The following is a 14,469-nucleotide window of genomic DNA, read 5'->3' on the forward strand; positions in this document are numbered from 1 at the left end:
ATATTGTACACACAACATTTGAAATACATATATCACAATTAAGACACACACAAGACAAATCTGGACAGAACACAGAACACAAACTTATTATGTCATGACACAGAACCATGTTTTTTTTTTTTTCAGTTAATTTTCAGATGATATTAGCGCTTCTTGATGATCTGAAAGACAAAGAAAACATTTCTACCCACATTGGGGTGGTGCATTATATTTTAGAACACTTTTTCTTTACAGATTTTTGCTACTTTTTGATCAGCCTGCTGTTACCCAATTGTATGCTTTTATTTTGAACACTAGCTTCAGAGGGTTTGAGTAAATTACTTTATTATTTAATTATTAAGTTAAAGGTGGCATGCCTCAGTTTCCCTCTTGTACTGCAGACCAGGCTTTTTTTACTGCCACAGAAACTCTTAGAACAAGGTGCTTGCTAGTTACTATTCCAGCAAGCAAAAAGGTTTTCCTTTCCTGAAAAGAATCACATGCAATGTTACAGACTTACTTATGGGGGACAGTGCTCCCCCCCTTCCAGAACAGACAGGCAGTTTGCAGACACACACAACCTTGGATCTGAAAGCAAGCCAAAAGTGCTATCAGCTCAGCCTTGACCAGAAACACTGTGAAGTTTCTGGGCTTGGATTTTTTTAAACAATAATTAGGTTCCTTGGAAGACACATTTAACCCTTAGGGTGCAGGTTTTACAAATTTACAATGTATAGATTCTATTCTTTTATGCGGTTAACCAATTAAGTTTCAGTAGAATTCCTTATTTTCTCTTTAATAGATTTTAACAAAGTATCTGTAGCCAAATGTTTAACTTGACTGTTTCATTGCTAAGATGATTAGAAGAGGCTGCAAGAAACGAGTCATTTCTTAAAGCAGGTTTGTTTGTTTTTTTCCTCCCCTTTAGGATTTGGAGGAACACTTTCTTTAAACTATTAAACTTATTTTAAACTTTGTGTTTTGCTTTGGATCGGGCAAGTTTGTTACAGGAGCCCGTGTTTTCAAAGGGAAGAGCTAATTCCTTTCAGTTATTTTTCATGTTTCCTCTCTATCTGTGTATGCGTTATAAAGAGGGATAGAGGGGTGATGTTGTGCCAGATTTTCCCCCTAAGCTTGGTTGATATGGGTGTGCCAACTGAGAATTTTATTTTCTTTTTTTTTTTTCCACTTCTTATGTATTATTTTGGCACAGAGGTGCTGCAGCAACTTTTAAGTTACCTATCTTACTGCAGGGTGGATTTTTGCTTTTCTGAGCTTTACTTTCATCCCTCATAGCTTTAATTTTTCCTCTTTTCCAATTTGTTAAATGCTTACAGGTCCTTGGACCATTATGCACGTACATGTAGTACACAGGGGTGCCTTTCGGCAGAGTGGGGGGTGTTTAGACTAACCCCCACTTAAACTAACTTTACACACTCCAAAGAAAGAGTCTGCCGGGTCTAGAGTGTCAGACCTTAGCAGCTCATGAAATAAGGGGAGTCGTCACTCCCTCACATATCCGCTGAGTCTCGAGGTTCAGCTGACCCCCCCCCTTGCGTTCAGAGCTCCCTCGTGGGAGAGCCCTGGTGCAGCTGGGATCAGCTCAAGTCTCAGACCTATGCAACGGCATTCATTCTTCACTCATTACATTCATACTCATTTTCCACACACATTTTTTTCTCCTTTTTCACATTTTTCCTATAGTTTCCACATTTAGCTGCATCTTTATTTATTGTCTAGTTCCCATGGGTTTCTATTAAGTGACGCTGCCCTAAGACACCCGGCACTTAATATCAGACTTCATTAGGATCCTATACCAGAAAACACTTAACATAAAGGCACTGGAATTCCTGTAGACTGACCTACCCCCATTTCCTGCGCGCGCTTAATTCTGTAAGACACCGAACTAAAGTCCGCCTGCTTACACCATATTCTGCAAGTCACCGAATCAGAATCCGCCTGCTCGCTCTGCGAGTCACCAAATCAGGATCCGCCTGCTCGCTCTGCGAGTCACCGAAACAGGATTCGCCTGCTTGCTCTGCGAGTCACTGAATCAGGATCCGCCTGCTCGCTCTGCGAGTCACCGAATCAAGAATTCACCTGCTCGCACTGGTCCCCCCCCTTTTTGTTGCGAAGCACTGGACTCAAGGTCCACCTGCCTCGCAGGGGTTTCCGGCACCTGCCCCAGCCCGGCAGAACACCACGTCCTGGCGCCTGGAGACAGCCTGGCGGAATGGGGCACTATGGCCTGGGGTTAGCCTCAGAGGTCAGTACTACGCCCACAAATAACAGAGAGAGACAACAAAGCTTCCCCACAGTTCCGTGTGCCGAGAGAGAGTAATGGCACCACACCAGCTTTTAGCGTCCGAACACAGAGGGTCCAGCGCATGGCTGCCTCACTAGAGACACCGGTGTGCCCTTTTGGAACTGTGACACATAAGACAGGCCTAATAGACAAAGACAGACACAGACAGACAAAAATGTTAGCCGCTCCACAAAATTGAATTCCGTAGCTCCCCTTACCCTGATGGCCGGCCGTCACTCCAAATCCCAAGCCCTCAACCAGGAGATTTCGTAACAGGTATCCCCTTTACCTTCTCTTGAGCGCTCTGAGAGGTTTGGAAGTGGAGTGCCGGTCCATCCATACGGGCAAGTGGCGCGTTAGGAATCTCGGTGGAACCTCCAAATTGTCGAAGCAAAAACACGCTCCTCTGTGTTTAGGCAGCTAACAAGCAGCTTTATTAATTAATAAAGCACAGCATGAGCCAAACGTGGTCACAGCAGAGCCAGACCCAGTAAGGCTACTAATACAATCAATCCTAGTATCTTTATACCCTTAACCAAACAGTCTGACATCAGGGCATCCAATTACAGAAATCCTCAATTAAATTTGGAAAAACAAAGCCTTATCAACAAGATGGCGGACAGGTGCGAGGGAGTACATCTCCTGTCCCAACCAGCCCAATTAACACATACCAATAGCCCATCCTGTAGGCCTCTTCTCACGGGGTGACAGAAAGTTCACTCTGGTCTACGTGCTTGAGAGAAAAGTTGAAATGGTTTCTGATATACAAGATGGCTTCTAGCTAAATATGAAAATGGTTTCTACAGCTTCTACAACATTCATCATCAACAATGCTCACCTTCACATGAGATGCTTACAGGGCTGTCTGGGACAGGTTTACAGACCCAATGTCCACCCAATATTCAAATCCCTAGCCCTCCCAATGATAGTAAAGGAATCCTTACGCTTGTGGCTAAGTCCACAGAATCTTTGTTCCGGAGTCCCTTTCTACCCATCAGAACCATCTTGTCTTTATGACGACAGATGTGTCTCGTACAGGATGGAGTGGCAACCTATGACATCATACTTGCCAGGGTCTGTGATTCAGCAGTGACAAGTACTTACATATAAACATCCTGAAACTCGGTGCAGTCAGGAATGCATGTGTCCGATTTCTTCCATTCATCACCAACAGTCATGTCAGACTGTACATAGACAACATCACAGCAATGTTTTATATAAATCATCAGGGCGGAGCCCAATCTCAAGTGCTTTGCACAGAGGCCATAGCACTTTGGAACTGGTACCTGAAATACAACATAAATATTACCACAGTGCACCTTCCGGGCACCCTGAACACAACGGCAGACGCACTGAGCAAAGCCCATCCAGCCGAACACGAGTGGCAAATCAATCCACACATATTGGCGGGCATCTTCTGACAGTGGGGTCACCCCACCATTGATCTGTTTGCCACGCAATCTAACATGAAATATCCCCTATTCTGTTCCAGGGCGGGGATCGGCAAGGGATCAATGGGAGATGTCTTCCTCATCAGCTGGACATCCCGCCTAATGTATGTGTTTCCTCCCATACCTCTGTTGAACAGGGTAGTCCACAAGACAAGGAGAGACAAAGCCCCCTAATACTTAAAGCTCCAGCATGGCCACTCTAACCATGATTCGGCTTTCTAATGGCAATGTCCCGTGCGTGACTGATCCACCTACCTTACAGAGAGGATCTCTTTCCTCAGACAGGCCCACATGCCATCCAACTGAACCTCCACTCATTCCACCTGAAAGTGTGGCTCCTGGATGGTTCTCTAAGCTAGAATTGACTTGCTCACAGAAGGGTGCAGAGCACTCATAAGACTTACCTTTAGAAATGGAAAAGATTCTTGACGTGGTGTGTATGCCACCGGGAAGTTTCTTCAACATCCTCCTACCTACCATCGACTGCCTACTGCACCTTAAACAAATGGGCCTTGCAATAATCTCCATTAGAGTTTTGAACCTTTTGAACCAATGGCCACCATCTCATTATTACACTTATCTATGAAAACTGTTTTCCTTGTAACAATTACCTCAGCGAAACAGGTGGGAGATATCGCAGCCCTAACTGCTTATTTCCCCCATACACCACCTTTTTTTAAAGACAAGGTCACTTTACTTACCCATCCCAAATTCCTCCCCAAAGTATACTCATCCTTCTACCTCAATCAGACAATATACCTTCCCACCTTCTTCCCCAAACCACTTGCCAATTCCTTCAAGATGAAAATGCACACACTTGACCTGCACAGAGTGCTCTCTTTTTATCTGCAATGAACTAAACCTTTTTGAGCGTCTCCCAGACTATTTGTGTTGATAGCAAACCACAATAAGGGCCAGGCCGTTTCATCACAGAGACTCCCCCACTGGATCTCAAATTGTATCAAGCTCTGTTACTCGCATTCACATGTGCCCCCTCCAGAGAGCATAAGGGCACACTCAATCAGAGCCATGGCTACCTCTATAGCATTCCTCTGCAAAGTACCCATAAGAGACATTTGCACAGTTGCCACATGGTCCTCTGACCACACGCTTGCAAAGCACTACGCACTTACACAGGGACCTCTCTCCAACCTGAAACTAGCTAAGGCAGTTCTTTCCACCACTTTTCTGCCAGATCCAAAGTCCCTACTTCCCTAAATGGAAATAGCTTTGTAGTCACCTAATGTGGAGCACCCACGGGGACATCTCACTCTCAAAGAGGAGGTTACTCATCTTGATAGTAAATGATGTTCTTCAAGATGAGTGTCCCCATGGGTGGTCCACAACCTTCCCTCCCCTCTACTTCAGGATTCTGGCCTTCTCATGGCATCATTCCGGGCCAGAGAAGGAACTGAGGAGCGGGAGGCAGGGGCTCATGCATGCAGGATGCCTGCAACCTAAGAGTGCCCCAGGGACACTGCTCTGAAATATCCGATCTAGGGCTCAGCAGTGGCACATCGACCTAATATGGAGCACCCACGGGGATACTCATCTCTAAGAACGTCAGTTACTATCGAGAAACAAAAAACAGGACTATGTAGCACTTTAAAGACTAACAAGATGGTTTATTAGGTGATGAGCTTTCGTGGGCCAAACCCACTTCCTCAGCTCAAATAGTGGAAGAAAATTGGCGCAACCATATATATCAAAGGATACAATCAAAAAAATGAACACCTATGAAAAGGAGAGATCAAATTTCAGAACAGAAGGAGGATGATGGGGGGGGGAGGTAAATGTCGGTGAGCTAATGATATTAGAGGTGATAATTGGGGAAGCTATCTTTGTAAAGGGTAAGATAATTAATGTCTTTGTTTAGACCGAGGTGTAAAGTGTCGAATTTAAGCACGAATGACAGTTCAGAGGATTCTCTTTCAAGTCTGGTGTGAAAAGGTCTTTCTGCTCATCCAGAAATATAATTTATGCTATCATGTGCCGAAAGTGTCCGTCTGCTATGTACATTGGACAAATGTCTCAGACACTTTGCCAAAGAATCAATGCCCACAAAACAGATATTAGACAGGATCACAAAGAAAAAACAGTTTCTTGCCATTTCAACCAGAAAGGGCATTGTCTCAACGACTTGATTAACTGCATCCTGCTTCAAAGACCTTTTCACACCAGACTTGAAAGAGAATCCTCTGAACTGTCATTCGTGCTTAAATTTGACACTTTACACCTCGGTCTAAACAAAGACATTAATTATCTTACCCATTACAAAGATAGGTTCCCCAATTATCACCTTGAATATCATTAGCTCACAGACATTTACTTCCCCCTCTCCTCTTCTGAAATTTGATCTGTCCTTTTCATATTTGTTCCTTTTTTTGATTGTATCCTTTGATATATATGGTTGTGCCAATTTTCTTCCACTATTTGAGCTGAGGAAGTGGGTTTGGCCCACGAAAGCTCATCACCTAATAAACCATCTTGTTAGTCTTTAAAGTGCTACATAGTCCTGTTTTTTGGTTCAGCTACACCAGACTAACACGGCTACATTTCTATCAGTTACTATCGAGGTGAGTAACCTCCTCTTAGCACTAGGTGGCAGCATAGAATTGCTTAGCTGAAATGTATCTGTCATCTAGGTTTTTGTCCTGCTCTAATGCTTTGCTGCTAATATTCCTATTCTTTGTCTCACTCCTGTTTAGAGGATGCCGCTGTGAAGGGATTGTACTTTCTTTATGTTCATAGTGCGGTGTTGTCCCTTTTTTCTTCCTGCTGGAGTAGCCCTGTATTTGGAAAGGCTACTGGACTGGCAGATGACGCATACATGTTTTCCATAGAGTAAAGTACATGTCTGTGTCTTTGTACCATCTTCTGTCAAACAGAAGGGCTACATCTATACTGGCCACAATTTCCAGAAAAGCCATGCAAATCAGGTAAGTCAGGATAGGGAAATCCGCGGGGGATTTAAATATCCCCCGCGGATTTAAATAAACATGTCCGCTGCTTTTTTTCCGGCTTGGGGAAAAGCCGGAAAAAAAGCGTCTAGACTGGCGCGATCCTCAGGAATAAAGCCCTTTTCTGGAGGATCTCTTATTCCTACTTTGAATATGTTTATTTAAATCCGCGGGGGATATTTAAATCCCCTGCGGATTTCCCTATCCTGACTTACCTGATTTGCATGGCTTTTCCGGAAATTGTGGCCAGTGTAGACGTAGCCAAGGGGTACAAGAAATACAATGCCATGAATATCCTATAAAACACAAAATTATTTTAAAAATACATAGGAAGTGGCATAGGCATCCTTTACACATGAAATTGTGTCAATAGAAAGGCAAACATAACTTTTTATTTTAAATTTTCCTATAAATGGAGGCATTGGACTAGTCTTCTGTGCAGCTTTGTAGATGATTTTATGTAAATAGCTATTCTTAAAAAGGAGTTTTCAGTATACCTCCATACAAGGTGAGTACTGTCATCTTCTTAGAATTAGAGCTGATTAACCTGAACAAAAGCAGCTTCTAGAAAATTTGCCATTAGACTAATTCCTCCTCATCTGATTTTGCGTAAGCAGAATATATATTCCTCCTAAGCATTTATTTGGTTCGCGGTCTGGGACACCCCAATGTTCAAAGAGTTTGATTTCTGGGTTTTATTGTAAGTGCTAAACTGCTATAACATGATTTTGCTGCTTGGCATCTTTTGTTTGTACATTTATCTTATTTGGCAAAGGATATTACATGGTGTCACAGTCCTTTTATCCTGCCTAACTTCCTTTTCTCTCTCTCTCTCTCTCTCTCTCTCTCTCTCTCTCTCTCTCTCTTTTCATTATAATATGTTTGTTCTATTTTCATACTGAATTTTCAGAATAATCTAATACATTGTTTCTTTGATACAAAACTCTAAGCATATGTGGAATATTTGCTCGACATTGTCACTGACTTGTGTTCTGCCTTGTAGCATACAAGCAGAATAGTTTTCCCTTTTTTTTTCCTTAATAGCCTCGCATGCATCACTAGTAAAGTAAAAAGTCCTAAAATAGCCAGAATAAAACTATTCAACATCTTAGTGATTTGTGTCCCTTAAGGGGGCTGACCTCCATTGGCCTGCTGGCCTTTTATGCTCTTTCTTTTAAATGATAAACAGTTGGATAGTACCTTCTTATTTATTGTGGTGCCTAGGGCCCCCAATCATGGTCAGAACTCCATTGAGTTAGGGACCGCTCCCCACAAAACCCTGTGTTGTCAATCTAAGCTCAATACGCACAAAGATAAATATAGTATTTGGTTGTCTATCCTGATGTTACTGCCACAACTTGATTAAAATATAACAAATTCAGTTAATTTTGGTATGGGGGACAGATGCAGAGCTGCAGCCAATGGGGAGGGGACAGTTACCCCGGGGTCCTGATATTCAAAGGGGACCGGAGCTTCCAGCCCTGATGCTGCTACAGCAGTGGTGGCCAGAGCCCCAGACCTCCTTGAATTGCTGGAGCACCACTGGAGCACCAGAACACCCCTCAATGTGGCTTTGAGGTCTGGGGAGGACAGGGTGGTGTGGTCTGGGCAGTATGGATGGTTGACTGCCCTCATCCCCCACCCCTTCTGGAGGCATGGAGCTGTACCTCCCCCCACATCTTGTCATGAGTCCCCCGGTGGCTTTCGGCCTTGCTGCTTACTGGCCAATAAAGTGGCTATCTTTTTATTTTTTTTCCCTTTTCCTTTAACAGGCATTTACCAGAGTACGAGATCTTCGGTATCTGGAACTGATCAGCAGCATAGAGGTAAAAACAAAGAATGTTAAATATAATAGAAGTAGCAAACTTGCCTACCACTGCCATGGGCAGTGCCGGCCCCAGGCACGCGGCGTTTGGGGGGCCCCGCCCCTGGGTGCATGGTGCAAGGGCTGTGCCGGCCACGGGTGCACAGCATATGGGTGGTGCTGGCCCCTGGGCACGCGGCTCGGGTGGCACTGGCCCTGGGCGCGCAGCACAGGAGCAGCGCCGGCCCCAGGCATGCAGCATATGAGCGGTGGCGGCCCCGCTCCCAGGCATGCGGAGCATGGGCTGTTCCGGCCCCGGCGCATGGCGTATGGGCAGCCCCACCACTGGGCGCGCAGCACAGGAGCAGCGCCGGCGCTGGCCCCAGGAGCGGGGTGCATGGGTGGTGCCAGCACTGGGCGCGCACCGTATGGTTGGTCCCACCCACAGGCACGTGCACAGCTCCGCCTCCGGGTGCGTGTGTGGCCCCGCTCTCGGGTGCCTGGCAGCCCCAAAAGGTTGGGGACCACTTGAATAGTTGATTGGATTTTCATTGACTATTCAGTTGGTCGATAAGGACTAGCGCGCGTTCTGCCTTTGAAATCAAAGCGGAAGCGCTGCATTGATCCTGGGATTAGAGGGGCACTCCACGCAGCATTCAATCTTTGAAATGCACATTTCAAAAGGAAGCGCTGCCACTGCGCTCCTTCCCTGTCCTATGGAGCTGCAGCTGGAGGGAACTGGCTTTTAAGACTGCTCCCCCCAGCACCCCATCCTCTTCCCACCCTTGCTGCCTCTTTGTGATAGATGCAGGAAGGTGGGGAAGTAACTAATTGACTAATGTGTTGACTATCTGATAGGCAAAAGCTTATCGGATAGTTGACTAGTTGATTTGTTGCTTACATCCCTAGTATCCAGTACTGGATGAAGTGCTGCACTAGGAACTCTGATTTTTTTTCTGAATCCGTGGGAGAAGAGGAAACGCTTCCTGGCCACTTCAGTCCTCTTTCCTTTCTACGCATGCTGTTCTTGATCCTATCCTAAGTATTGCAGTTTGTATTTATTTGATTAGCAATCTTTCCCTTTTAAATAAACATAAGCTCACCTATTAGTTTTGTTGGTGGAGAAAGTCTAGAGGTGAGCAGCAAAAATGTTTAAAGGCCTAGAAAACAAGACCTACGAGGGGAGACTAAAAGAAATAGGTTTGTTTAGTCTGGAAAAGAGAAAATGGACGGGGACATCATAGCAGTTTTCAGGTATCTAAAAGGTTGTTACAAGGAGGAGGAAGAAAAATTATTCTCCTTAACCTCTGATGATAAGACAAGAAATAATGGGCTTAAACTGCAGCAAAGAAGGTTTAGGTTGGCCATTAGGAAAAACTTCCTAACTGTGTCATGATGGTTAAACGCTGTAATAAATTGCCTCGGGAGGTTGTGGAATCTCTCTGGAGGTATTTAAGAGCAAGTTGGATAAACATCTATCAGGGATTATCTAGATGGTGCTTGATCCTGTTGTATGGGTATGGTACTGGACTTGATGACTTCTCGGGGTCTCTTTAAGTTCTAGTTTTCTGATTCTATCCCTGCTTACTCTTTCTTGTAGTTTATGGAGACTATTGCAAGTTGATAATATGAAGCATTCCTCATACTAATGACACATTTCTCTGTCTGATTGGTGACATTAGGTAGTACAAACTATCTGGAAAGATAACTACCTGGAAAGAATTCTGAAGGATATGAACTCTGAAAGACTTATTGTATAAAAACTCCTTTAATTGTTCTTTTAACTCAAACTGTATAAACACAACTTTCAAAGCCAGTAATACCTGAGATCTCTAAAAATGTTGATTGTATCTGCTTTGGCAGTGCTGGATTGAAATTCTATACCTGGGTGAAGGATTTCCCTCCCCACCCCCATAATGTATTTTATTACAGAATTCATGTTCTTATATTTTATAAGAAACAGACTAATATACATTTCCAAGATACTGGGCAGATACAGCACTAAATCCTCAGTGGAGGTAAATTGTCTTGCCATTGAAGTCTGTGAAAGCTAGATCTCCATCTGAATATCTGGATTATAATGTTATAAATCTACATATCCACCCCATTACATTTTCCAAGAGATATAGCTTAATTCTGTTCAAAATGTTTGGGACATAGATTTTAACTAATAGTTTTATGTAAAACATAGGCATGGTTTAACTTGAATTGGCATGCTTTTAAATATAGGTCCAGGTGAATGGATAAAGAGAAATGGACAAAATAGAAAACTACATACCTTTTCCCATAAAATGTTCTGAAAGCCATTTAAGGGAATTGCATTAACTATGTTATGACTTCCGATTAAAGGATCACAGTTTGATTCACTATCTAATATATCCATACAATCTGTTTTTAGATATACTAAAGTATGTTTTCGTGATTTATCCATATAATATACAGAAAGGAAATTGTGTGATTACAGTCTTGTGCACTGCACTGAAAATTGCTCCCACTAAATGTTATGTATCTTACATGTGACTCCTTGAGCATAGGGAAAGGCAATTTGCTGAAGGATAAGCAGGGCATTTGTTTTAAATTACCTAAATACTCTTATCCTTCTGTCTCTGCAGAAATGAGAGATAAAATAAGACTTTGAAGGGTTAGAGAAAACCATTGTGTTCTGGCCATCTTTTCTCCTCTTTTAAAGTAACTTTTGAATGGTTAAACTTATGTGTAATGTTGCTATAGTTTTTGTTTTTAAAGCCAGTTGAGATACCCATACTGAGTATCATACAGTATAGATGTTGTTTGTATTCTGTTAGCGTACACCCATCTAACTGCCTAGCCCCCAAAACCTTATGTTGTATGCAAACCAGTTTTTTTCCCTCTATTACCTGGGTTCATGTTTCATGATAGGACACAACCAATTATAATAATTCTCATCGCTGAACTAGGGATGTAAGCGACTAATCAACTATTCAATAAGCAAAAGCTTATCAGATAGTCAACACACTAGTCGACTAGTCTCTTCCCCGCCCTCCTTTGCTGCCTCTATCGGAAAGAGGCAACAAAGAGGAAGGGATGCTTTGGGGAGCAGCTCCAGGTCCGTGGGAGGAGGCAGGAGCACAACAGTGGCGTCCACCTTTGAAATGTACAAGAGTCCCCGCTGGGGCTCTTGTACATTTCAAAGCGGAAGCGCTCCATGGAGCCCAGGGCCAGCGGGGGACTCTGAGTCCCCCACTGGCCCTGAGCTCCATGTGGCATTTCAGTCTTTGAAATGCACAAAAGTTCCTACTGGGGCAGAATGCCACGCAGCACTTTGGCCTTTGAAATGTAGCAAGAGCCAGGCAGGCTCTTGCTACATTTCAAAGAGGAAACGCCCTTTTTCGATTAGTTGATTAATCTAATTGTAACATCCCTATTCTAATGAAAGAGAATATGTATCTCTTTCATTAGATAAATTTGTGGTTTAATTTATATTCAAGTTTTTGGAGAATTTTTTTTTAGATTATACATGTCTGACTGAAATTCCTAGTTGAAATTTTCTTGTTTGTCTCTGAGATAGTAGGGTTTCAGCCAGCTTGCATGTTATGCCCAATCCCATGTGTCAATTAACTGTACTGGTTTAGGCCTTATGCAAAGCGTGAAGTATTTAATTTTTTTTAAATTGGAATCTTTATGATACTCACTGAGGTAATCCACTAGCAATATGGAAGAAATTCCTTAATTTTAAGGAATAAAAAATACTACTTTTTTAGTGTTTACATTTGTGATATTTGATGGTCAAATATTGAATGTATTCAAAAATGGAAGCAGACTGTTATTGACCTTCAGAAGTTTCTGCATGGTTTTGTATGGATTTAAGCAGATGTTTAAATGCTTTGCTGAATTGGCACTTGAATTGGCAGGACTATATATTCAGCTGTTTCCAAAGTTATTGAACATGTGTATAGTAATGGGCTTTTATGCATGATGGGCATGCTTGTATTACCGGATATTTCTGATTCACTAGCAGGCTGTCATACTTTGTGAGGCTGTTTATGACCTACACTACCATTGCTCATTCATTGTTAGGCCTTTTCTGAGCATATATTGATAGATAGGCCAGATTTTGTTTTGATCTGATTTAGTAAATTTCTACCGGAGAAAATGATGGATTAAAAAAATATAAAAGGTAGTATTTTGAACTTCTATATGAAATTTGTAGGAATAAGTTTCCATCGTGTTTTATCCTTCCATTGTATTTTGTTTGTCCTTCATTTTAACTAGAATGGTATTTAATCTGTTAATTGTAAAGAATTTCTATGAGAAGTCTAGGTGGGGCATAATTACTGTATCTTAATAATAGTTGAACTTTTCAGTGGTTGTTTCCAACCTGTGGCCTGCCTATAGCTATCAAGAATATTTCCTGTCCTAATTTTTTCCAGGAGAGGAAGAAACGTGGAGAGAGTAACAATGAACTATTTTTAGCAGATGTTTATGCCTACCAGGGAAAATTCCATGAAGCAGCAAAACTATACAGAAAGAGTGGACATGAGAGCCTCGCTCTTGATATGTACACTGATCTGCGCATGTTTGACTATGCAAAGGTAATGAATGTTTTAACCGAGTATTTAAATATAGAAATATTAACATAAAGCTAATGCAACTAGAAACATTTACAAAGTATGGTTCTATGCTGAAAAGTACTGTGTACAAATATAAGTGTGGGGTTTCATGTTTATTACCACCAATCAAATTTGTTTGGTTTTCAAGTGAAAAAGAGGGCCTTTCCTCTGCTAAAAACTTGTCTGTATAGTTTGTTCTTTTTCTAAAATGGAATCTGCAGATGCAGCAGTGCTGTGTTCTGCATTTTCTCCAGCTGCCCATGAAGCTGTTTTAGCTTTTCAGTGGATGATTTTTTTTTTTCATCTCTCCGGGATGTTACCGGGGTAGAATCCCCACCCCCACCTGATTGGATGGAATGATAAATAGAAATGGCATGTAGTTAAGGCCTAGAGTTAATTTTTATCTCTCTTGCTTCCTTCCATGTTACTTTACTGGAAAGAGCCCTTTATCCTTAGTTTTCTCCTTTTACAGTAATTGATCGTTACATGAAGAAATTATTGAATCCACCTGTCACTAATTCAACTTTGTACGGTACTTAAAAAATCTTTTCCATCTTTTTTCTTTCAGTTGGATATTGAGTTAATGTCTTATGTTTTTTTCCTCTTGCATGCTTTGCAAATAGCACAGTGTACTAATTTAGTACATCTTTGTTTACCAGAAAATTTTCTTCCCAAGATTAAATCTTTTTTGCATATTTTTAAAAATTGTGTTCCCATACAAATTGTATACAGTTTTAAAAACGTGGCCTTTTTATGTGGTGATAAGAAAGCATTATTGGGTTTTCAAGTTTTATATAGTATTTTCTTATCAAAATCCCTAAGAATGAGTGAATGAGTGCACTGTTTAGTCTCATTCATCACTCATCACAGCCTCATTCTATACACCACAGGACAAAGACTTTACTATGACACACATAAAAACTATATTAAGCTTATGGAAAAAAATTCTCTAACAGGTTGTGGAGTCTGTATTAAAACAAATGTGGTGTAGGGCTTTGCTTGTGTAATCTGTCTGCCACTATTTTTGGCTGCAGAGTTTTGGCTCATCAGAAACATAAATCTAATTTTAAGACTTTAAGTTTCCCATCACTTGCTGCTATGAGTCTTTTTGATTCTTGGGAATAATCATGGCCACTTAACTAATTTAAAGTTAATAAATTTTGTCTCCTGTCATTAAGAGTAATTCTACATAAAGGAAAATAAATGTATTGAGCAGTATATAAAGAAAGCCCCCAGATGAATATACAAAGATAAGATCTCTGGAGATGTCCCTTGCTTGCCACTTACTCTTCCATAGATATGTGACTTTTATGCCTGCCATCATTAAGTATTTGGAGGGTCTGGCTTCTTATGACTGAAAATGACCACTGATTTGGCTGTA

The 14,469-nt window shown here is 41.9% G+C and overlaps 1 protein-coding gene across 2 annotated transcripts in view; it reads left to right on the plus strand.

Moving 5' to 3' along the window:
* Positions 1 to 14,469, plus strand: part of IFT122 (intraflagellar transport 122) — a 75,837-nt gene that overhangs the window by 40,347 nt on the left and 21,021 nt on the right. For both annotated transcript variants that reach the window (XM_006132833.4, XM_006132835.4), the window contains 2 exons: positions 8,468 to 8,521; positions 12,909 to 13,070. In XM_006132833.4, the coding sequence (XP_006132895.1) occupies positions 8,468 to 8,521; positions 12,909 to 13,070 (216 nt within the window). The remainder of the gene's footprint in view (positions 1 to 8,467; positions 8,522 to 12,908; positions 13,071 to 14,469) is intronic.

This window comes from Pelodiscus sinensis, chromosome 11 (assembly GCF_049634645.1).
Source record: "Pelodiscus sinensis isolate JC-2024 chromosome 11, ASM4963464v1, whole genome shotgun sequence".
NCBI classification, from domain to species: domain Eukaryota; kingdom Metazoa; phylum Chordata; order Testudines; family Trionychidae; genus Pelodiscus; species Pelodiscus sinensis.